Here is a 20370-nt window from a genome sequence, read left to right on the forward strand (position 1 = left end):
AAAGAAATTAAAGCTGTTAAATTACATCAAGTTGCCTTTTGTCCTCTTAAATAGCTAGGTAGGGAAGTTGGAACTAAATTAAGAAGAAAATTATAACCCTGCTCTTTTTATTTAACCTTGATGTTAAACGTTATTTCATGCTGTCACTGCAGCTGTTACCTTTGGCACAAACTTCGGCCACTCTCACTTTTCCAAAATCTTATTCCCTGTTAAAATCCAAGAGAAGTTTACAAGGGTGTTAGCAGCTCAGTTTCAGGCAGGTTTGGAGGGTCTGTAGTTAGCACAGTCCACAGCATCAATAAGGCCAATTTAAACCTGCGCTTTTTTGGCAAACATGTTAAGAGAAGCAAAAGGGTTAAAAACCATTTAAATTTCCTAAAATATGGAGTCACACAATAGACAAAAGCTATGGAAGCAGAAGACCACAAAAAAGACACTTTCAGAATGTAAAAGCTGGCCAGAAAATATTAAATTTCAGCTCTACTATATAAAGTATCCTCAAAAGCTTTTTTTGTTTTAAAGACATCACTGAGATCATAATCAATCAGTCTGGCTACTTAGATACAGAGCGCCCCACCAGAGGATTTAGCAAAAAATGAAGTACTAAATTATTCAGCATTTAAGCAGTTGTGTAAGGACCATGCAGCTATAAAGGACAAACTGCAACAGGAACTTTCTGTTCCTTCAGTATATACTGTAGTTTTAACAGTGCCTTTCAGGGAGATATATAAACATTTTTTCCATACACAGAATCAAGATCCCAGCTTTCCATTTATAAAAACTTTGACTTAAAAATCACATTTTTAGTGTATTTACAGCTATGTTCTCTCTTTCTCAGCAAGTTGTTTTTTTTTTTTTTTTCTTATTTTAACTGCCCTGCTCCGTTACAAATCCATATACTATTAAGCTTATAAAGAAATACTAGGAAAGTCTCATCTTTGGACACATGTACTACATACATATAGTACATGTATATGTCCAAGGAATCACAGAGATAACCCTGTTCAGACAAATACTGTATTTGCAGAATGACAAATTTAAATTAATAAGCTTTCAAATTTCATAGTTTTCTCAAAAAGCTGGTGTTTTTTAAGCTGTAATGTACACAAACTAGATAAGATTTATGTTCTCCAAGAAAAGTTCTGATGAATTTTGTATACGCTTTGATACATCATCTCTAATATTCTGGAAGTTTTTTCTCTTTTTAAGTTTTTCTCAAGATTATCCACATTTTGAATGTCTTACAGAACATTAATACAAGCCTATTAGTCCCTGAAACCGTTTCACAGCAGTTAATAGCCAAAAGAACAATGACAAAATGGACATTACTTCACACAATTTCATACAACTTTCATATACAGTTCTAAGAATAAAAATCACATATCAAGCTGTGAACACTGAAATTCATACAGAACTGATACTGCGAAGTGTTATGCCATCACCTGATACAATGGAAATCGCTGTTTGCCAATGCATGCATCTCAAGGTCATAGGATGAAACAGCACCAGGTGTTAAGGTGATTAATTTTGTCTTAAATCCTCACCTCTTTTGTTCTAGCATTGAATCTAGCACTGCATTTCCTGCTGGCAGCTGCACTAAAATACTAAACCATTCCCAGAGGCTGAATGACACGATCTGGGCATCATGGTTTATTGACTCGTGACGGATGACCAGCACACATTTCAAGTCTTTGATCAGTGGTAGAAATTCTTACTTATCTTTCAAATGCTTGTTGCAAATTTCTAAACAGGAAGGGAAAAAAAATCAAATCTAAGCCAAATAATAATGATTAAAACAGCAAAGACATCAAGTCCAGCTAATTTAATTTTAGGATTTGTCTTTAAAGAGAACACTTTTTTAACACTTCATACCAAGCATGTATTTGGTTGTTGGTCTCAGAACAAGCAGGAATTCTGTACTGAATAAAACTACAGTAGATGTTAACATTCAAATCTATTTCCACGATGAGCCAACAGCACAGTCAACTGAACAGAATTTGAGGTGTTCTGTGCAGTTTAAGAACAGACAAAAGTTTCAAATCATTGTCCATTTCCACCCCACCATTGTGACAAAAGGTTTTCAGAGTTCTAAACCTTTTTTCTTCCTCACCTCATTAAAATGTCAGAAAGCAAAATATAATTCTGACAGATTTAACCCATACACATCTACCTAAATGGACAATTCTGTTACTTTTGTGACAGTTTTCAAAGTCAGTCACAACTTGTCAAAATAAATACCTACAACATACACATTAAGTTTATCCTTTTGTTTTTTCCACTGCTTTTCTAAATTTAAAAAAAGTTTGTAAACTCGACCACTCTGCAGTAAAAACTGATTTACAGAAAGTACACTATTAAGTAACTCTGTTAAGACCCAGATCTTACCATGCTGAATTACTGACCTATATGCAACCTTAATTTTTATATTGCTCAACTTCTGAATAGTTTTAGGGATTCTGACATGCATCTCCTTCAGAACTCAGGAAAACAAATCCCAAAACCTAACAGAAAAGGGAAGAACCACCCCTGTGGCACCTGAGCTGACCACCTCTCTGGTGGGATAGCAGCAGGACTGGAACTCTTTGGTTTATTGCACAGACCCGAGATCCCAGTCAGAACCATCAGAAAAACAGGTGCCATGGCACCCTTCAAGGGCTTAGAAGGAACAGTGAATATTTTCAGATCTATCCCAGACTGGAAATGTTTAACAGTAAATATTTTCACTGCTTCCACACTTAAGCTCAGTCTTGATGACAGTATCATCAACGCTAGATGGAGCGAGAGGAAGTAATGTGCAATGGAAGTTAACTACTTAGGAAAAACTATCAACTAATCTTCAGAACCTACACAGGAATTGCTAGTAATTTGGCTGAATTAAAGGCCTGAGAAAGTCACAGCTTCTGTCTTGATTTTTTTACAACAGACTTGTTTGAGATCACAGTGGCGGTTTTTGCTTTAAGTTTGGCAACATAATAAGCAACTTGACATTGAGCCTTTTAACAGCAGAAAACAGAACAACAATTTCCCTGCTCAATACAAATAAAAATACAAGGCAAGTAAGCATTTGTAAATTCTTCTTTTTTTTTGTCAGTTGTTATAGGTGATGAAGTCCAGAAATATTACACAGTTGGTACTTCTCAAAAGATAATTTTGCAAAGTAGTAACTGAAATACAAAATGCATCTTGGCATGTATTACAATGAGAACGTGTTGACATACATTCACACTTTATTTCTTTTTTTTTTTTTTTCAAGGAATAAAGTACCAGTAAAGATGCAAGTGTTTGCCTTACTGCAAACTCCTTGCTCTCACTGAGAATTATTTAATCTTGCAGACAATCCTACACAAATCAATGCTTCCTTTCCTTAGACGTCACATTAAACTACTAAGGTTTAAGTGTTGTGAATGAGATTTGCAATCTATTATAGTGTACATAAAGAAAGTGGTCTGTATTAATGGAGCAAATGCAAGAAAACAACAACAGGACAAGAGAGAATAACATCTTTAAAGTAACTGGAGACAGTACAACTGGTAAATTTTGAAATTCTAAGGCAGCAATATTGGACCAGCATATGAAACTCTACTGTAGGGACCAAGTTAATGTACTGCTTCTTCAAAGTACAAATACTCTGATGTTTTTTCCCTTTTCTCTTTTTTTTAAATTCAGTAATAGGTAGCAATATGAAATGCCAACATTGGCACCAGATAACTTACGTACTCAAATTATGGATTCAATGAATCCCTTAAGATAACATGTAACGTCTGGTTTGAATAGTATACTCTTTTCCTAAGATGGTCTATCTGGCAATATTAATGTATATTAAAAATACATATGCACATTTAATGTATTTTCATAATTCACTACAAAAATGCGGTTTCCCAACTGTTAACCATACACTGGGACTCCTACAGCAGTATGGAGAATGTACAGATGTCTTTCCCAGAACTGGCAATACTGCGCGTTGTGCAAATGGTCTAGGATTCCAATCCTTTTTAAGCAGCAATTAGAAGAAAATTTGTGTCTTGAATACTGATATCAAAATACAGATTTAAATAATTTACTCTTAAAAACATTCATATTTATAGCCTCTTACAGAAAATAAAGAATTCATCTGATTATCAGATAGGTCCTCAGTTTTTCCAGTTCCAAGGTATACACAGGTCTCCATCCTGCAGCACAGAGTAGAAATGTGAAATGCAAAGGTGCATGCCTTGTAGGTACGGCAACGATTCTTCCAGCAGTCGCTTACAACAATGGATCATCTGGGCACTGGAAACACTGGGTTCCTTATACAGCTGAGCCAAAGAAAATTTTTCAGTGGAAGTATCGATTAGCTCTTTCTCTGTAATCATCATCCTAGCAAATGAAGACAACATACAGGGTCAAAATTAGAACTTAATCTCTTAAAAAACGCCCCTTGAAATAAGTGTATTTGTAGGTTATATGCATGTAAACAAAGGTGTTGCTTCATGTGCAGCTATGGTACAGCCGAGATTTTTGTGCAGGCTGATATTTGTGTCTACCTCAGCAGCTTGACTGAACAGGTTTCCAGGACTATGGGCAACAACATGCTTACACAGTCACATTTGAAGGCCTGAACCATGACATTTTTTTTACTTACCAGGTAACAGGGAAAAATACCAAAAATAAAAATCCTATGAGGCTCCATTTTTAATGTAAGGGATGAAAGTACTTAAATGACCTTGAAAGCGTAAGCTTTAAGAATAAAATCATGTTAGCAACTACTCTGTCTTCTTAACTAAGACCAGTACTCTGCATGTCATCAAAGACAACAGATGGCAGGTATGGGTATGGTATACATCACCTGACGCATTTTAAATGTGTTAATAACTTACTAATTGCAGAAGAATATGGATTTGGTTGGACTCCATGATGTTAAAGGTCTTTTCCAACCTAAATGATTCTATGAATACTGAATTCATAGCTTGCAGATGATTTTTTCTATTCACCCCAGACAAAGAGTGATAAGACCCCACATGGCAAACTCAAGCTACCCAGAAATAAAATTAATGTGCAGAATGAATTAAGTCACTGGAACTGTGACTGATCATCTAATGCAGTGACAGCTCAGGTTGAGCAAGCCTTACAAGCTCAGGCACTGTGCCACATTAACATAGCTACACTTCCGAGCCAGCTTGGTTACAGCAACAGCACCACTGCTGCCCTACAACACAGACCTCGTGCTGAACAGGGCAGGGGCTACACAGCAGCAGCAGCACAGTTGCAGAACCACTGGGATGTGAATCAGCCCAAGCTAAGCACAGAAAGAACTACCGAGACTGACTCATGTGTAAACACTGCTGTAGAGGCTCACCACCACTCTTCCCAGAGCTCAGGATGGGATCTCCATGGCACTATGCTCTGCTGAGGCACTCGGATGCTGTACAAGAGCCCAGCCCCATCCCACTCAGGGATGAACTGAGCCAGTGAGTTCACCTGCCCTCTCTACTCACCAGATCCACGCATTCCCTAATACCTTAGCACCAAGCTTTCCTGTTCTCTGAAAGCTCAGGCTCCCTTGAAGGATATCAAGTTAGCTGCACACAGTGAGAACTGCAGGTTTATTTTTAGTCACTTCCACAGGGTGGCTTACACACCTATCACAATACAAAACTCATATTTTACAGAAGCAAGGCAAGGAGAAGTAGATTCACACTAAATCCTGCATTACTAGAAGACTGACATTATCCACACAGGTAAGACAATTTAATAGAGCAGCAGCGTTTGAACTCCCCAGTGCATCAGGTCATGTAAAATTCCAGCTACGTCATGCTATGTAAAACATTCACCTGCATGTGCAAAGTGAATCCAGCACACCTCAAAATATCCTCCTGTATCTCAGGGCCCCTTTAACAACCACAGGAGGCTAAGAAAAATCAGAAGTACAGAATGGGTCCTGTTCAAGGAAGCATTAAGTGGAAAAGGAGTTTTCAGCTTCAATAAAAAGACAACTAAGTGGAAATATGACATATCCACAAAAAAAAGTAGAGCTGATAAATACAGAGTGACTGTTTTGTATTTCCTACAGCACAAGAACAAGAGAATGACAAATGGAATCATAAGGCTGTGGGTCTATAAAACAAAGAACACCTCTTTCCTCCTTCCCCCCATGTATACACATGCTACATGTAATTCAGCTGTGCAATTTGCTGCCATGGGATGTTTTGGAGCCACAAAGTGTAAATGAGCTCAATAAAAAAAAAATTAGACCATTAAAAAGGGAAAAAAAATTAACATCTATTAAATGCTCTTAATATGAGGTAATGTTTCCAGCTTGAAATATTTTCTCAAGTCAGAAACTGGGAAAAAGTTGATGGGTAAAGTTCTATTCTATCCAGAAGGTTTTTTCCATCAAAAGAGCATGAATACCTTCTTCAAAATTCTCCTCCTACAAAAAAAACATATGACACAAAGATTTTAATGAGCTAAATGTATTGAGTCACACAAACACTTACTCCTCCTTTCTTTTCAGATTCTCTCTTGCCTCCTGTGCTTTGGCAAAAATAAACCATTGAAGGGTTGCTGGATCACAGATCGTTGGGATCGTAAAGTGTCCAAATTCATGTAAGCGTGGCGCATATCTGTCACTAATGAAACATGATGGAATTAAAAAACATGGTATAATTTTTTTTAAATGCAAGTATTTACACGAATTACTTTCAGAATGAATTCTGAAGATAAATATCAATTAATCACAATCCGAATAATTGGTAAAAAATTAATCCAGTTCAGTTCATGAGAATACAGAAGCATCATGCATAAAGCTTTTCTACAAATCACATTTCAAAAGCAACTGCCAGCAATACTCAAAAAAATATAAACAGCAGCACCATCATACACAACTGAGTGTTGACCCGACAGCACAAACCCTTTGATTTAATGCAGCACAACACTGCAAGATAAAGACAGAACTTTGACTAACTCGAATGAAATTAAGCAGGATTTTCTTCAATCTAATCCCTTCTTAACCCATAAAAAGGCACTTAAAACCTTTAGAAACACAAAGATTTTGATATAATGGAAATCTGAGATTATATTAGTTTTCTTCTCAGTGAGAGTAATAATCAGTGTAACAAAAAACCCCAAAGTAAAAGCTCTAAAAGGAAGAAATCTTTCCTGCAAATACCTACCTTTCCAGAATCATTTGCAAGCCTCGCAGACTGCGAGGATGAAAAGGGAGTCTGCTGTCACGTAATTTATTATAGAAAGAGTCCAGAGTCTCATAGTACTCTTCTAGAGTCACCAGGGGTTGCATTTCTTCAATATATGTTACTTGTATGCCTCCCAGAAGTTGGCTTATCCGATCTTCCAAGAGCAACAGCCTTTTTTGAAGTTTATAATAATTTGGCAATCTCTCAAAAATCTGTACACACACAAACATTTCCTACATTATGAAAAAGTATAATACTTAATTTTAATACTTACTTTTAATTTTAAGAAATGAAAAAAATAACAACAAACTATAGAAGAAGAGACACTTAACAATGCAAACATGGAACCTAAGGTGGGGGGGACAGAAATCAAAGAATACAAAAAATCAGAAATATCAAGTATATACATTTTTGGGCAAGATAAAATAGAATAAGCTTGTAAGTATTTTCAGTATTTATACTATAAAGGCACCAAAAGGCCATAACAATGGATGTCCTCTATATATACAGAAATTAATCGTCCCAGATCAGGAGAAAAAAAAAAAATCTGAGGCCTACATAAAATGTTTATCACTGCAGTTATAGTGGCAGAGCTATTCTATATACAGTTAATAGTGTTTTTGCCAGCCCAATTTATGCCAAGTCTCAAAAAATAGAAGTCTGCTGTTGTAACTAGTTCTCTCCAAGGGTTTGGATGATAACCTAGCTTGTCTTGAGTATGAAGGGAGAGACGAAAGGAGGATGGTACCAGATTTCTAATCTACCAAACCTGTATCAGAAAAGGGTAAGAAGTGATCAGACTTGTGAGTTGAGACACAGAAGGTGTGATAGGGAGAAGGCTGGACCAGGGCAACAAGAGAAATGGGAAAGTCTGTAGCAGTAGTCACTCCTTACCATCACTCCTTACCATCTACCCAGTTATTACTATAACATAGTTTTCCATACAAAACAAACCACTGCTGCTGGAAGAAGCCAAGTGATTTCCAAATAATTTCTTTAGAAACTCTAGAGAGTAGTAGAATCAGAACAGCTTTTGGCACAATAAAATCCATTGGTTCAGTATTTGCATTTGTTGAGAAAAACTGCAAAAATCCTCTAAATATTGTACCTCTGACCAAGCATTCTACAGACTGACTTGGACACTATTCTACTGCTTTCTTTCTCTAATTAGTAACAAAATTAATAGCACTTAGGACTGCTTTCTAAAATGGGTTAGAATTGGACAAAAAAAAAATTTTCTCTAAACCAAGCAGCTAACCAACCTCACAAATATTTTCACTGACTTCTGTGTATCATTTAAAATGATCCTTAGTGTATTTTAAAATAAAAATCCTCTGATTTCAGCTTCAAATACTTACCTCTCCTTTGCCTTCCAAAGCAAATACCATCACCACAACTAACTATACACATTGTCCCATCTGCACAATACTGACTCCCTGACAACATACGACCTCTTCAGAAAACCCCTCAGCAAAGGTTGGAGAGAGTAAGCATCTCTCTTTTCAAGGAAGACAGAGTTTATTTTAGTATTAATCAGAAGAACACTTTTATTCCAATGACTATCAATGCTCTCAACTCTCAGAGTAGAAAGTTTGGCATTAAGTTTTAGCTTCTCAGTTTAAGTTTTTTGTACCTCATCCACATTAATAAATCATAGTTTGTTTTCTCCCTCAGTGCAACATATAAAGGCAAAAATTCAAACAACCACCAGAGAAAGCTTTGCATTGAGTGCTAAATTCTCATATTATTCATTGATTAGAATACAGAAATAGAATATTCCGATACTCTAGAGGGGTGAAATTGACAACTATGAAATTCCACCAATTATCTCCTTTACAAAATAATGGTTTTTGATAGAACTGTAATATTTCAACAACCAAGATTCAAGAAAGTTTCCTTAAGTGACATGTTGATACCACTACATATTTTACTCGTAGCCCTTTGCATACAATACTTTATCATTTAGGATGCCAGAAAGCTTGGCAACTCCAAACTTTACACAAGCAGCAGCAGAATTTGCATAGTCACTAAAGATAAATTTCGGCAACACTGACATTATCTGCCTAAAAGAACAAAGTGGAGTGACAGTGTTGGTTAGCAGCCAGTGACTGAAACAATCACTTCATTACTCCCTTCAAGTCCTATTTTTTAAAAAAAAAAACAGAATAAAATTCCTAAATTCTTAACAGGAACGAGCTCTTTATGGATCATGAAATATTCTGCCAGTGCCCATTGATCAGACAGGAACCCTGCATAACAAATTAGTTTTCTTTATATCTAATCAGAGGTAGGACTGATTTGTTAGTGAATGCAGCAGTGAAGATCTGACAAAATTGTTGTTAGTAACAGTTTATCACAGGATTAAATTTAGAATGCAATGTACACAGTTATGCTAAACACAGTAGCAATGAGTTTGTTTTAAAGTACTCATCAGTTATCTGCACCAATTAATATTTTGGTTATAGTTTAAAAAAGTATGTCATAACAAGAGGCACTAAAATTTACTTTGATATCTTCTTACTTTGGTCCAGTGATGGTGAACATCCGTGGTCCCCAGCATTATGTGGCCTGCTGCGCTCATACCTGAGCGGTCTGTAAATACCACCGTGCGTCCTGAAGATTGAACAAAGCTCTTTACTAATTTGGGTTATTGCAATTATTCCCATAATTATCTGAGGCTTAACTATGCTACTAACATGTCACAAGCAACACACTTCTGCAGCACAAACACACACAAGTAGGTGCTTTCATTATTCTCAGAATTTGAGAGTGATTCTTGAAAACTCCAGTTCAATAATTTTTTTCATACAAACCTTGCCTAGCATTTGCCTTCTCCTTGTTTCGACTTGATAGATCTTTAGTTAACTGGAGTTTTTTTTCTTACAAAGACTACTTTTAAAATAAAAAAAATCTCAACAGACAGCATATGCAAAGAATCCATACAAATTACATATACAGTAGGAAGTATATGCTTAAAGTATATATAAATAAGGTAAAAATTGGTCAAAGAACTAATTAGCGCAGCAATTTAACACTGCTCCCACAGAACTCTCTGCAACATGTAAGCTGTAAGAAATGCTTTCACATTAGGTTTTTGCTCTTTTTTTAAAGAAAGAATAGAAACAACATAAAGTGACAATACCAGGTTTACTTTTGGGGGGGACAAATCAGTTTTGAATCTAAGTATGCTTTTTTAAGTGAAGCACAAAGATCCTCAAGAACTCTTTAGGGTAAAAGCACAGGCAACTATTAATCAAAATAAGCTTCCACAAAAGTCTTCAGTATAAGACAAGGCTTTGAGAGAAGCTCTTTCTGTCAGAAGTAAGTTTTCCAAAATCCTTAAGAAAGAGGAACACTGACTTTAAGGCATCTAGTCCATCCTTGTACCCCCAAGGCAAGATCAACTGTACCTGCATATTTACCAATACTTATTTGTCCAGTATATTATTAAAGATTTTCAAAGACAGAGACTACAACAGGTTAATGAGACAGACTTCTCTAGCACTTCTCTAGCATTTAAAAATATTTAGTATGCTTAGGTAAAGAAACTAATTTGAAACCTGATACAGTTTAAAACTACTACTTATTGTCCTACCCACTCTGTCTTTTGATAAATCAACCTCAAATGCAAGCCACTCAAAACTGAGTTATCAGCAGACAGGCATAAAATGTGGAGCTACAATTAGAGGAAACAGCTACTGCCACAGGTCAAACAGCTGTATGAGAAGAACAGCAGGTCAGGTTTACAGAATATTTTATTTTTCCTGAGAAAATACAGACTTTAATATAGGTATTTTACGGAACATGCATGATAAGAGAAGACAGTATGACTTTAAAGGTATTCTAGTAAGTCCTCTTTATATTGACTCTCTAGAGAGCTACTCGCATTTTTGTCTTCAATCTACCATGGGTAACAGCGTACTGCTACCTCCACCCTTTCAGAGGTTCAGTCTGGATTTTTTACTTTCATTGTCAGTACTAAATCTAGTATCTTCAACTCATTCAGTTTGCATCTGTTAAGAAGCAAAATAAAAGCTGAGTGTAGCAAATACACTATAAGGAAAGGTCACTTTAAAAAATATCCAGTAGCTTAAAATGTAGTGTTCACTAGCTTTTCAGTAAGCCTGGCATGTTTCTTTTTGCAGTTATTGAGCGTATTTGTGAAAAGAACTAGAGCTCCCTTGTCACAGAAGAATCGTGCTCATCTTTGAATCAATAATATACAAGGATATATGAAAGAAGCAACAGAAATACCTTTAACATGCTTTAATACTTCAGGTCTCTGTTCGACTAAGCGACCGAGACTGTGCAGCTGGCTACAGCGGTGAGCAATACCCCAGCTTCTCTGCCACCTAAATAAAAATATAATTGAAAGCATTTCATTCTCAACATTATAAAAAAAAAAATAAATCACAGAAGTTGAGATGCAGCTGAAAGCCATACAACACAAACAACTCAAAAGAGCATTTCAACAGTAATAAAAGCAAAGGCCTACTGAAAAGCTGTCCATGACATATGCTATTTGAACAGATAAAAAGACTAATATATTTCACAGTCTTTCTTAAAGTGAGTGCCAAAAAAAAAAAAGAGAAGAAAAAAACCTAGATAAAGAAAAAATAATTATGACACCTGGTAAACAGAACAGAATTTGCAAATCTCTCCCCCAGTAAGAAGGGGGTTAGTAAGTTAATAACAACGGGCAACTCAGTATTTGGCTCAGCCATGTGGCATGCATCTTCTGCTTGTACACTGTGCAATGTTTGTCTACAGGAGCAAATACTGTATATAAGGACATTGTCTCTTGCCAGGTGTTACATTGAAGACTTTAATATACATAGTTCTGACATCTCTTCCATCAGACAAACTCCTAACTAAATTTCAAAAGGCATTTAAATTGTAAAATTGTCCCACTGTATTGAAAAATTACATTCTTTTACAAACTTCTAGCTGATATAAAACTGTTTTGAAATGGGAAATTACCATTCCCTTATTGTACTGGGTCTGTCAGGGATGGAGTTAATTTTCTTCTGTTTTTACCAAAATAGCATTGACGACACACCACTGTTTTGGCTACGTGCAGTACTGGCGCAGGGTCCAGGTTTTTGCTTTTCCTTCCCATTCTGCCCCCCTCCACCAGTGGGCACGAAGCTGGGAGGTGACACAGCCAGGACTGGTGACTTCAACTGACCAAAGGGATATTCCAGACTATATGATGTCCTGCTCAGCAATAAACGCTCAGGGAAAGGAGAAGGAAGAGGGGATCCTTGTGGGTATGGCGTTTATCTTCCCAGCCAAGCATCAGACATGCCAAGGCCCTGCTTTCCAGAAGGGGTTAAACACCTGCCTGCTCAGGGGGAGCAGTGAAGGAATTCCTCCTTTTGCTGTGCTTGAATGCACAGCTTTGCTTCACTTTACTCATTAAACTTCTACCTTGATCCACGAGTTTTCTTGCTTCTGCTCGTTCTATTCTCTTCCTCCCATCCCACTGGGGATGTATGAGAGAGTGGCTGTGTGGGTGCTTAGCTGCTGGCTGGGGTCAACCCACGTAATCTCATTTAGGGAAATCTAATTGGCAAAAAAAAAAAAAAATCACTCTTTGGGATGCAGAGAATGGCACTATGCCACAGCATTTATGAGGCAATCTATTATAATGCAAGTCATTCTAGTAACTACTGTTACCTAGCAATACCACCTTGCTCTCAGTAGCACCAGAGAGCAGTGCAAAAAGGTGGTTTAGAGACCCTAACTTCTCCCCAGCTGTCCCAAACTTACACATGGAATAAAGCCAGTGACCTCGTTAGTTTTTCAAACCTCTGAACCCTAGCATTAGGCTGCAGGATCACAAGTAGTAGTTTCCCATTAAGATACTTGCTTGTCAGATTTGACACTCACATTCTCTTCTGAATCATGACAATATAACCCTTGAAAGGTTAATAACTCTTCCTAGAACACAATAGTTTTAGTCTATGTTAAAAGCACAAACTATAAGAAAATTAAATATAAGCCATGAATAAAACCAAATCTACGCATTTAATACCGAAGAGTATTTCAGAAACTTAAAAACCCAAACCACAGCACAGTTGGAGAGGATTAGAAATTGTGTTAAAAAAACAGCTTCAGCTTAAAGGAAGCCAGGGTCTTTTACGGGGCAAAAGGAACAAAAGCATGATTTCAGAAGCTCCAAGGTCTTCTTTTAACCAGGAAAGAGAGAGTTAAAAACCAGCCCTTGAAAGAATCTCCCTAAGTTTACTTCTTCATTGTTGAAGACCCTCACTGTCATTTTACCATCCCGAACATCCCATTTCAGGACACTCATCTGAAGGCACAAAATGTGAAAAAGGATCATAAATTATTTTCTGGAAAATATTCTGAAGAATCAAGTTCACCAACTGTACTCAGTCCTTTCAAGCAAACAAATATTGTCCTTCTCTAGAGTGTGGGAAACAAGACACTAGAAAGAACAACATTTTTATTAAGCCTTCACAGGATATCAACACGTACCATTTCACTGTCAATCTAGTTACCTTTCTAGATATTCACCTGAATTCAGAAAGAGCAATTTTATCCAGCAAAACACCCAAATTAATGGATATGCAGAGGTCCTATTTCAAGTGCTTATCTGGTCACCTCAACTGGGGCCTACGTTATCAGTTAGAAACACTAGGTCTTTTTGACCAGATTGCAACAGGAAACTTTTGTCCCAGTAATATTCTTCCAGAAAAATATTCAGTGCAATAACACTTTTACATAAATGAAATATAGCTGTTTTGCTGGAATAAGCCTTTAAAGCCCAAGTATTAAACAACACTTCCTTGCTTTGACTGTGTTAACATAAGTCCAACTGATTTATTACCTGATATCTGAGAGTTGAAGTTGATGAGAGAGTTCAAATTTTAAACGTTCTAGTTCTTTTCGAAGTGGCAAACTCTTTTTCAGTTTTTTTACTGCACTTGCTTCATTATCATCTAGCCAGGATCTGAAAGAAGAGGAGGGAAAAAACCCAACAGTAGAGGCATTCTGTATTACCTTTCATGCAAACAATATGACTAACTGAATTCTTAATGTTAACGTTAACGTTTATTTCAAGTTACCAGGTAAAGGTATTTTTGAAAAGTAGAGGACAGAAACTGAAATTGCTAAATGCTTCACCTTAAGTTATCTACAGAGGAAAACCTGGTGCTTAACTGTAAGACTTAGAGGCATGAAAGGTGTAGAGCAGCAGATCAGTGTGATTTAGGGGGGCAGCTTCAGAACTTAGTGCTTTAATGGAAGAAGTTCCCAGACATCTGCCTTTAAGAAAAAAAAAAAAGGCCACAAACCAAACCAAACCAAAAAACCCCACACAAAGCCCAACCAAAGTGATCATACACTATCATATAAGGCAGATGGTACTAAGGGCTAAGTTAGGTAACTCTTACAGAGCTGGGATCAACATAGATTAAGCAGGTCAAAGTTTTACAGCTCTTTTGTCAATAATCACAACTAGGCAAACATGACTCATGGAATACACCCAAAACTTTCAATAAGTAGCTCATTCTATTTCTAGGAAAAAGCTACTCTTTAAGAGATTTAGTCTTTTTTGATAGCATAAACTTATTTTCATAGTCATATTTAAAAAAAAAAAAAAACAAACAACTTTCATTCTCATACTGTATTCTAAGTGAAAAAATTCCAACTCCGAAGCAAAAAGAGAGGCCCAATGCCAAATGGCTAGGTATTAAAACCAAACTGTTAATACATAACTGTTTGTGGCATTTCTTGTAAATGTGTAAAATAATAAGTAAAAATATTCTCTAGTACGTTAAATCTCAGTTAAGTGTTTTACAGTAGTATATTTATAGTGAGGTGCTAGGCAGGATGAGGGGTATTCTTTGTTCTGAAGATACCACCACCACAGTTCTGCTTTTATTTCAAATGGCACCCAAGTCTCATTGTTACGAAAAGTTTTCCAAAGTAGTATTTTTCCCCCTTCCCCAAAATGAGCACATACAGATTTTTGTAAACAACCAACTTCTAATACACAACACGCTGCATTTAATGCAAGTTCAGTATTTATAATTGCCTCAATTTAAATACCGAGGCTGGTATGCTGAACAACAAATCAGAAGCACAACACTTAAGATACCTGGCAAATTAAAACATTCTAACCTTCGTTTTCACATATTATCTCCCATCCAACAGAATGTGACAATGAAATACTAACACTAAAGTTAATAGCCATATAGTTTTGTCTTACAGAAGTCATGTAAGACACAGAACTATTTGGAGCAAGTGGAATCTCTGCTGCCTCCTTTTGAATCACCACCAATATTCCACAAAACTGAAAAACTAGATCAGCCCAAACACACTCATGACCAAACATGAGTGCTAGGCAAAGAGACAAGAATGCCTCAGTTTAGCTGGCACTAATGTTATCCCAGGAGCTCATTTGAACTCTAATTATAAAAAGCAAGACAGAATTACACATTGGACAAAAAAGTTTTGTATTGTTCAGAATATTTATTGACTGCCTTTAAAAAACTCAGTATTGGAGTAAGACCAATTTAGGCCACAAAGTATCAGTTAAATAAAAGCCTTACATACATCAAAGTTGTTTCCATTCTCTGCGCTTGTTCTAGTTCCTCCTCAGGATCCTTGAATCCAGTAAATGAATAATAAGTCTTATCCCATTTGATAGGTCTGTTCACTGTGCTTTTTGTTTCCTTGTGGGGCTGAGAGTTCACATTCAAACTCTGAATATGCTCTGTAGATAAACTACAGGAGTTGAGAATATCTAACACTGTGCTCAGGAGATCCCTAGTACGTAATGTAAAACTGACGGCTCGAAACCCTGTAAAATAGAAGTTCCACAAAATTAGTATCATTTAATTAAAATTACTTTAAATGCATTCACATTTCTCTCATCTTACAAGAAACCAAACGAGAATAGATAGTTGGAAATTATTATGATATTGTTATTTCAATACTCACTGCAATATTCATGTGCAGTTTAACCTTTAAAACTGTTATGTGTCCAAAAATACGAATAGAGCTATTTTAACTATCTGAATCACTGGACAAATTGGAAACCCAGCTACAGATGCAGCATAATCCAAAAAAGGATGTTTTTGCTTTAGCAGTGGCATTTTGTCCAATAGCTTCACAAAATTCACATTATTACTGATCATCACTTTGGATATAATTTAGTGCAGAAACGCAGTACTACAACAGCTCTTCACAGGCGGTGAACAGAAGCTTCCGAACAAAACACTCACACTTGCACAATGGCCAAAACTAAGTCACATCACTTAACTATTGGGCCCAACTGCCCCATTAGAAAGCAAGCATTAGACTCAAGAACAGAACACAGCTGCCAGTTATTTTAAGTAGACTGTACATAACTACTATTTTCTTGAAAAACAGTATGATTTTGTTTTCTAGCACTAGGGTCCCTCATAATTTGTTCAAGTGTTTTGACTAGCAGGATACAGAACATAAAACTCAGCTGTTAAAGGCATTTTGGTATATTAGGAACAAACACATAGAATAAAATGAATCAAAACCAGTATTCCAAACTTGGCAATATTTTCTGTAGTCTCAAAACCAAGAGACAATGTGGTAAATTGAAGCTTCAGATATTATACAACTTCAGCTTACAGAATAAATTCCTACTGATCCTACAAACACCCTGACATTGTGTACTACACATTATCTGCAATGAAAACAAGGTATTACAAGCAGAAAAATTATAATTTACATCAACCAATGTTTTTTACTTCCTCATACTGTAACTTGACTTCAAATTCATAATTTCTCATTCTTTCAATGCTTTTTAAAGCTTAAGATGTTTAAATGTTTGGGATAGTCGTAGCTGTCTGATTTAATACATATTTTCATGATTTGACAGGATTTTAAGTTGAAAAGTCATTACAACCACACAAAGCTAATAGGGGTCTGAAAGAATTTAAATACAGGAAGATTCATTCTGCACAACATAAAAGCACCTGAAGCACTGAAGGATTCTGGAACATCAGAAGAGTTTGGTTCTCTTTCTCTTACATAAAAAGTAAGCTGAGTTGGCTTAAAGGAGCGAAATCCTGGTTTCTGTAGATTCTCCAAGTAGCCATTTAATCTCTTCAGAGAGTTTTCATTTACTTCCTGTTTAGAAAAAGGAAAAAAACCACCATTACAGATTATGAATTCGGTGATTTTTTCATCTAAATCTTTTTAACCTTACATGTAGAATTAGTTTTTCCGAACCACCAGCTGCTCTTAACAAGCAGTGATACAGTTCATATTCTCAGTATAAATTAATAATTATATTACATTAGTAAGTTGTATGATGTACATACTTGCATATTCTTTTACATTCCAAACCACCACTTTTGAGGCTTTCAAGCTTAAAGAAATCCATTGATTCAAATATAACACACAGCATTCCAAAGTGATAAAGCAAGTAATATGTATTATAAATTACACTGGAAGAATTCAGTATTTTCTTTATAACAGTTCAACAGAATATATGACTGAAAAATAATGGGTGCTTAAGTGATCTATCCTTGTTAAAAATAAAGAAAGTGCATCTTTTTTATTCTCTGGTAACAACCACACTCAATTCTAAAATTCTAACACTACTTTTGTTTCTCTGACAGAAGGAAAACCAGAAAATTTCCATCCTCAATATATGACACATTTACAAAGAAAGTGCATTAAGAGATTTTTACCCTCTCTTTGGGATGCTGGCCAAAGAAATCTGGATGCACAGCAAAATAGAAAGGTCTGAGAGCATTGATGGCATCAGCTCCTGACAAAGTTCTTGACTGAAGAATGCACTGTAGCAATATCTTCTCCAGACATAACCTAATAAAGTAATAAAATGTTTATGTATGATGCAACCAATCAAGTGACAAACTGATATAAATTATATTAGAATGTGACAGAAGAGAGGAAACATTCACAGTTGCAAGTGTCATAATTTAAAACCGATATTAGAAGTCTGAGTGCTGGATGTTTCCCCTTGGGACTCACAAAGCTGGATAGACAAATCCAACAGGTTTGAGATGGTGGATGCTAATGGCTGATTAAAGACATGAAAATAAGTACAGTAACTTTTCCCTCTACTTTCTCAAAGCAGGCTCAAATAAAAATTCCCCAGCCAAGTAGTTCAAATGATAAAGACTGGCTTTAGTGGTATTTCTTTGTAGCTACTGCTGAAGCTGCTCTTAAAAGCTAACCCTTACATACTTTTGAACCTCCAAGTTAAAAAGTCAAACCCAGTACTTTTCAAGCAGTGCCAAAAGAATATGAAATTTTACCCAGGAATAATAATCACAATTCAAACAAAGTTCTGCATTAGTTTCTGAGGTCCACACACATGTGTCCATTTAAAAAATGGACCTACTTTCCCAAACACACTCTTTTAAAGAAGACATCAAATAAGAAGACAGTACTTTTTTGCCCTTCGATCTTCACTGAAATAGAAGAAAACAAGGACTAAAATAAATTTCAGTGGTAGGAAAAGAAGATTGTTAGTTTTATCTAAGATCAGAAGGAAAAGTTAATTTCAAGTTCTAGGAAGTTCAGAAAGTACAAAAGATTGAATAGCCCAATTAAAACGAAACAAGAGTTTGCAAAGAGCATGCTTGTATAACAGAAGACTGAAATGGAAGGAAAACCAAGTTCTGAATTCAAGACCACCAAAATTTCCTGCCATAACTTGAAGCTGACATTCAGGATAGCAAACCAATTACCAAGAGGCAGTATATATAAAAACAGAAAGAAGATGTGAATTGGTAAATATTTAATAACAGATTTCTCCTTCACCTGATTTCAAAGGCTAACAAATTCAACAGGCCAACCTTTTTCTCTGAGTAATACTTCTATTGGTTTGCAACTCAGAAGGGTAGGGATTCTGCTCTGTTAAGCATTACAACGTTGTTTCACTGCTCACAATATCATTCAAAATACAAGCCCCAAATAGGAAAATATATGGCAGATTAGAGGCAAAGCTGCTTCCAATTCACATAAAACTAGTAACTTCATGAATAGTAAGCAAGACTGTTTTACAAAGAGCTATTTGTTCAGCATCCTAGACCAAGTAATTGTCCTGAACACAGAAACATGTGAGACTATTTATTGACCGCTTTCATTAATTAACAAAACAAACAAAATAAGAAAAAAAATTCCTCACATTTGTACTCAAACAATAAGCAGTATTTTTCATTTTGGTAAATGGTAGAGTAAGTGACAATAGTTCAGTTGTCAAGCAGATGCAATGACCCTTACTTTACCTTTTTTCTGTCAACACTTCCAGCTCTTCAATTAGAAACATGAAAGCAGTTAAAGCTAATGTTTTCTGCCTAAGAGGTGGGCAAATATTTAATTAGTAGGTCTTAAAAGTCAGCTTGCTGAAAACAGGAGAAGTTTTCGTAGAAAAGTGGGATGGAAAATCTATAATGTAAGATGACTGATGAAGTTTCAAACCGCTATGACTAAAACCAGCTTTCGTGTGCGTGGATTAAATGGAAGATTAAAAAAGATAAAATGTATTACTGGCAAACATGTCTACCTCCTTGCTGGCTGCATCTGAGAAAGACTTTAAGACTAGTCATCATGATAGCCCATGATCCTACTCAAAACAGCAGGAGATGGTGAAGTACCATAGCAATACCATGTTTTTATGGAGAGCAAAAGCTCTCAATGATAAGAACATGCCAGAGTTGCTCAGTGACTCAGGAAAAAAACCCTCTACCTGACCTAGCAAGAAAGGAAGCAAAGCATACTGGATAAAAGTCCACTTGGTATATGCTCTACCATTTTGGATCCAGAAAATACCAAAACAGTCATCTTACTGAGGAAAAAAAAACAACAGAAACTTTTCCCCCCCCAGCAAGTGGATACAAAACAATAAAAACAAACAAAAAAAATTCGAGCAAAGGGGAAAAAACCCATAAATTAACCAGCTACCTCTCTGATAGTGGTTTTGATTAACAGCCATGCAAGAAACCCACATCCTCCTAGACCCAACTGCTAGGAAGAAATAAGAAGCTCAGTTCTCTTTTCACCTTATTTGTACACCACTTTCCACATCCACTCTGGGGCTATGCTGCATGCCATTGCCAGTAGTTAAGAAAAAAAGTTCCACCATACCTGGAAAATATTAATCATGCTTCCAAGTTTATTAATCATAAACTTCCATCTGGTATTCTACAAGAAAAAT

At 36.1% G+C, this 20370-nt stretch overlaps 1 protein-coding gene across 1 annotated transcript; it reads right to left on the minus strand.

Moving 5' to 3' along the window:
• Positions 1-840: 840 nt before the first annotated feature.
• On the minus strand, positions 841-19482 carry TCAIM (T cell activation inhibitor, mitochondrial). The gene is made up of 11 exons (XM_029087097.1): positions 19442-19482; positions 17876-18011; positions 17156-17309; positions 15756-16002; positions 14026-14148; positions 11427-11524; positions 9694-9785; positions 7152-7384; positions 6477-6608; positions 3838-4356; positions 841-871 (listed from the first exon to the last, which is right to left on the minus strand). Exons 1-10 carry the CDS (start codon positions 19480-19482, stop codon positions 4131-4133), a joined length of 1482 nt encoding a protein of 493 aa, XP_028942930.1. The 3' UTR covers positions 841-871; positions 3838-4130.
• Positions 19483-20370: the final 888 nt, after the last annotated feature.

Source organism: Antrostomus carolinensis, unplaced genomic scaffold, assembly GCF_000700745.2.
Source record: "Antrostomus carolinensis isolate BGI_N321 unplaced genomic scaffold, ASM70074v2 scaffold47640, whole genome shotgun sequence".
NCBI classification, from domain to species: Eukaryota; Metazoa; Chordata; class Aves; order Caprimulgiformes; family Caprimulgidae; genus Antrostomus; species Antrostomus carolinensis.

Coding starts and splice junctions, on each gene's coding strand:
- TCAIM (XM_029087097.1), bottom strand. CDS start 19,482: ATGTTTCTAATTGAAGAGCTGGAAGTGTTGACAGAAAAAAG. Junction 14,149..15,755: donor AGAATGGAAACAACTTTGAT/GTATGTAAGGCT, acceptor CTCTTCTTTCAG/ATCCTGGCTAGATGATAATG. Junction 4,357..6,476: donor AATCTGAAAAGAAAGGAGGA/GTAAGTGTTTGT, acceptor TTCATTTGCTAG/GATGATGATTACAGAGAAAG.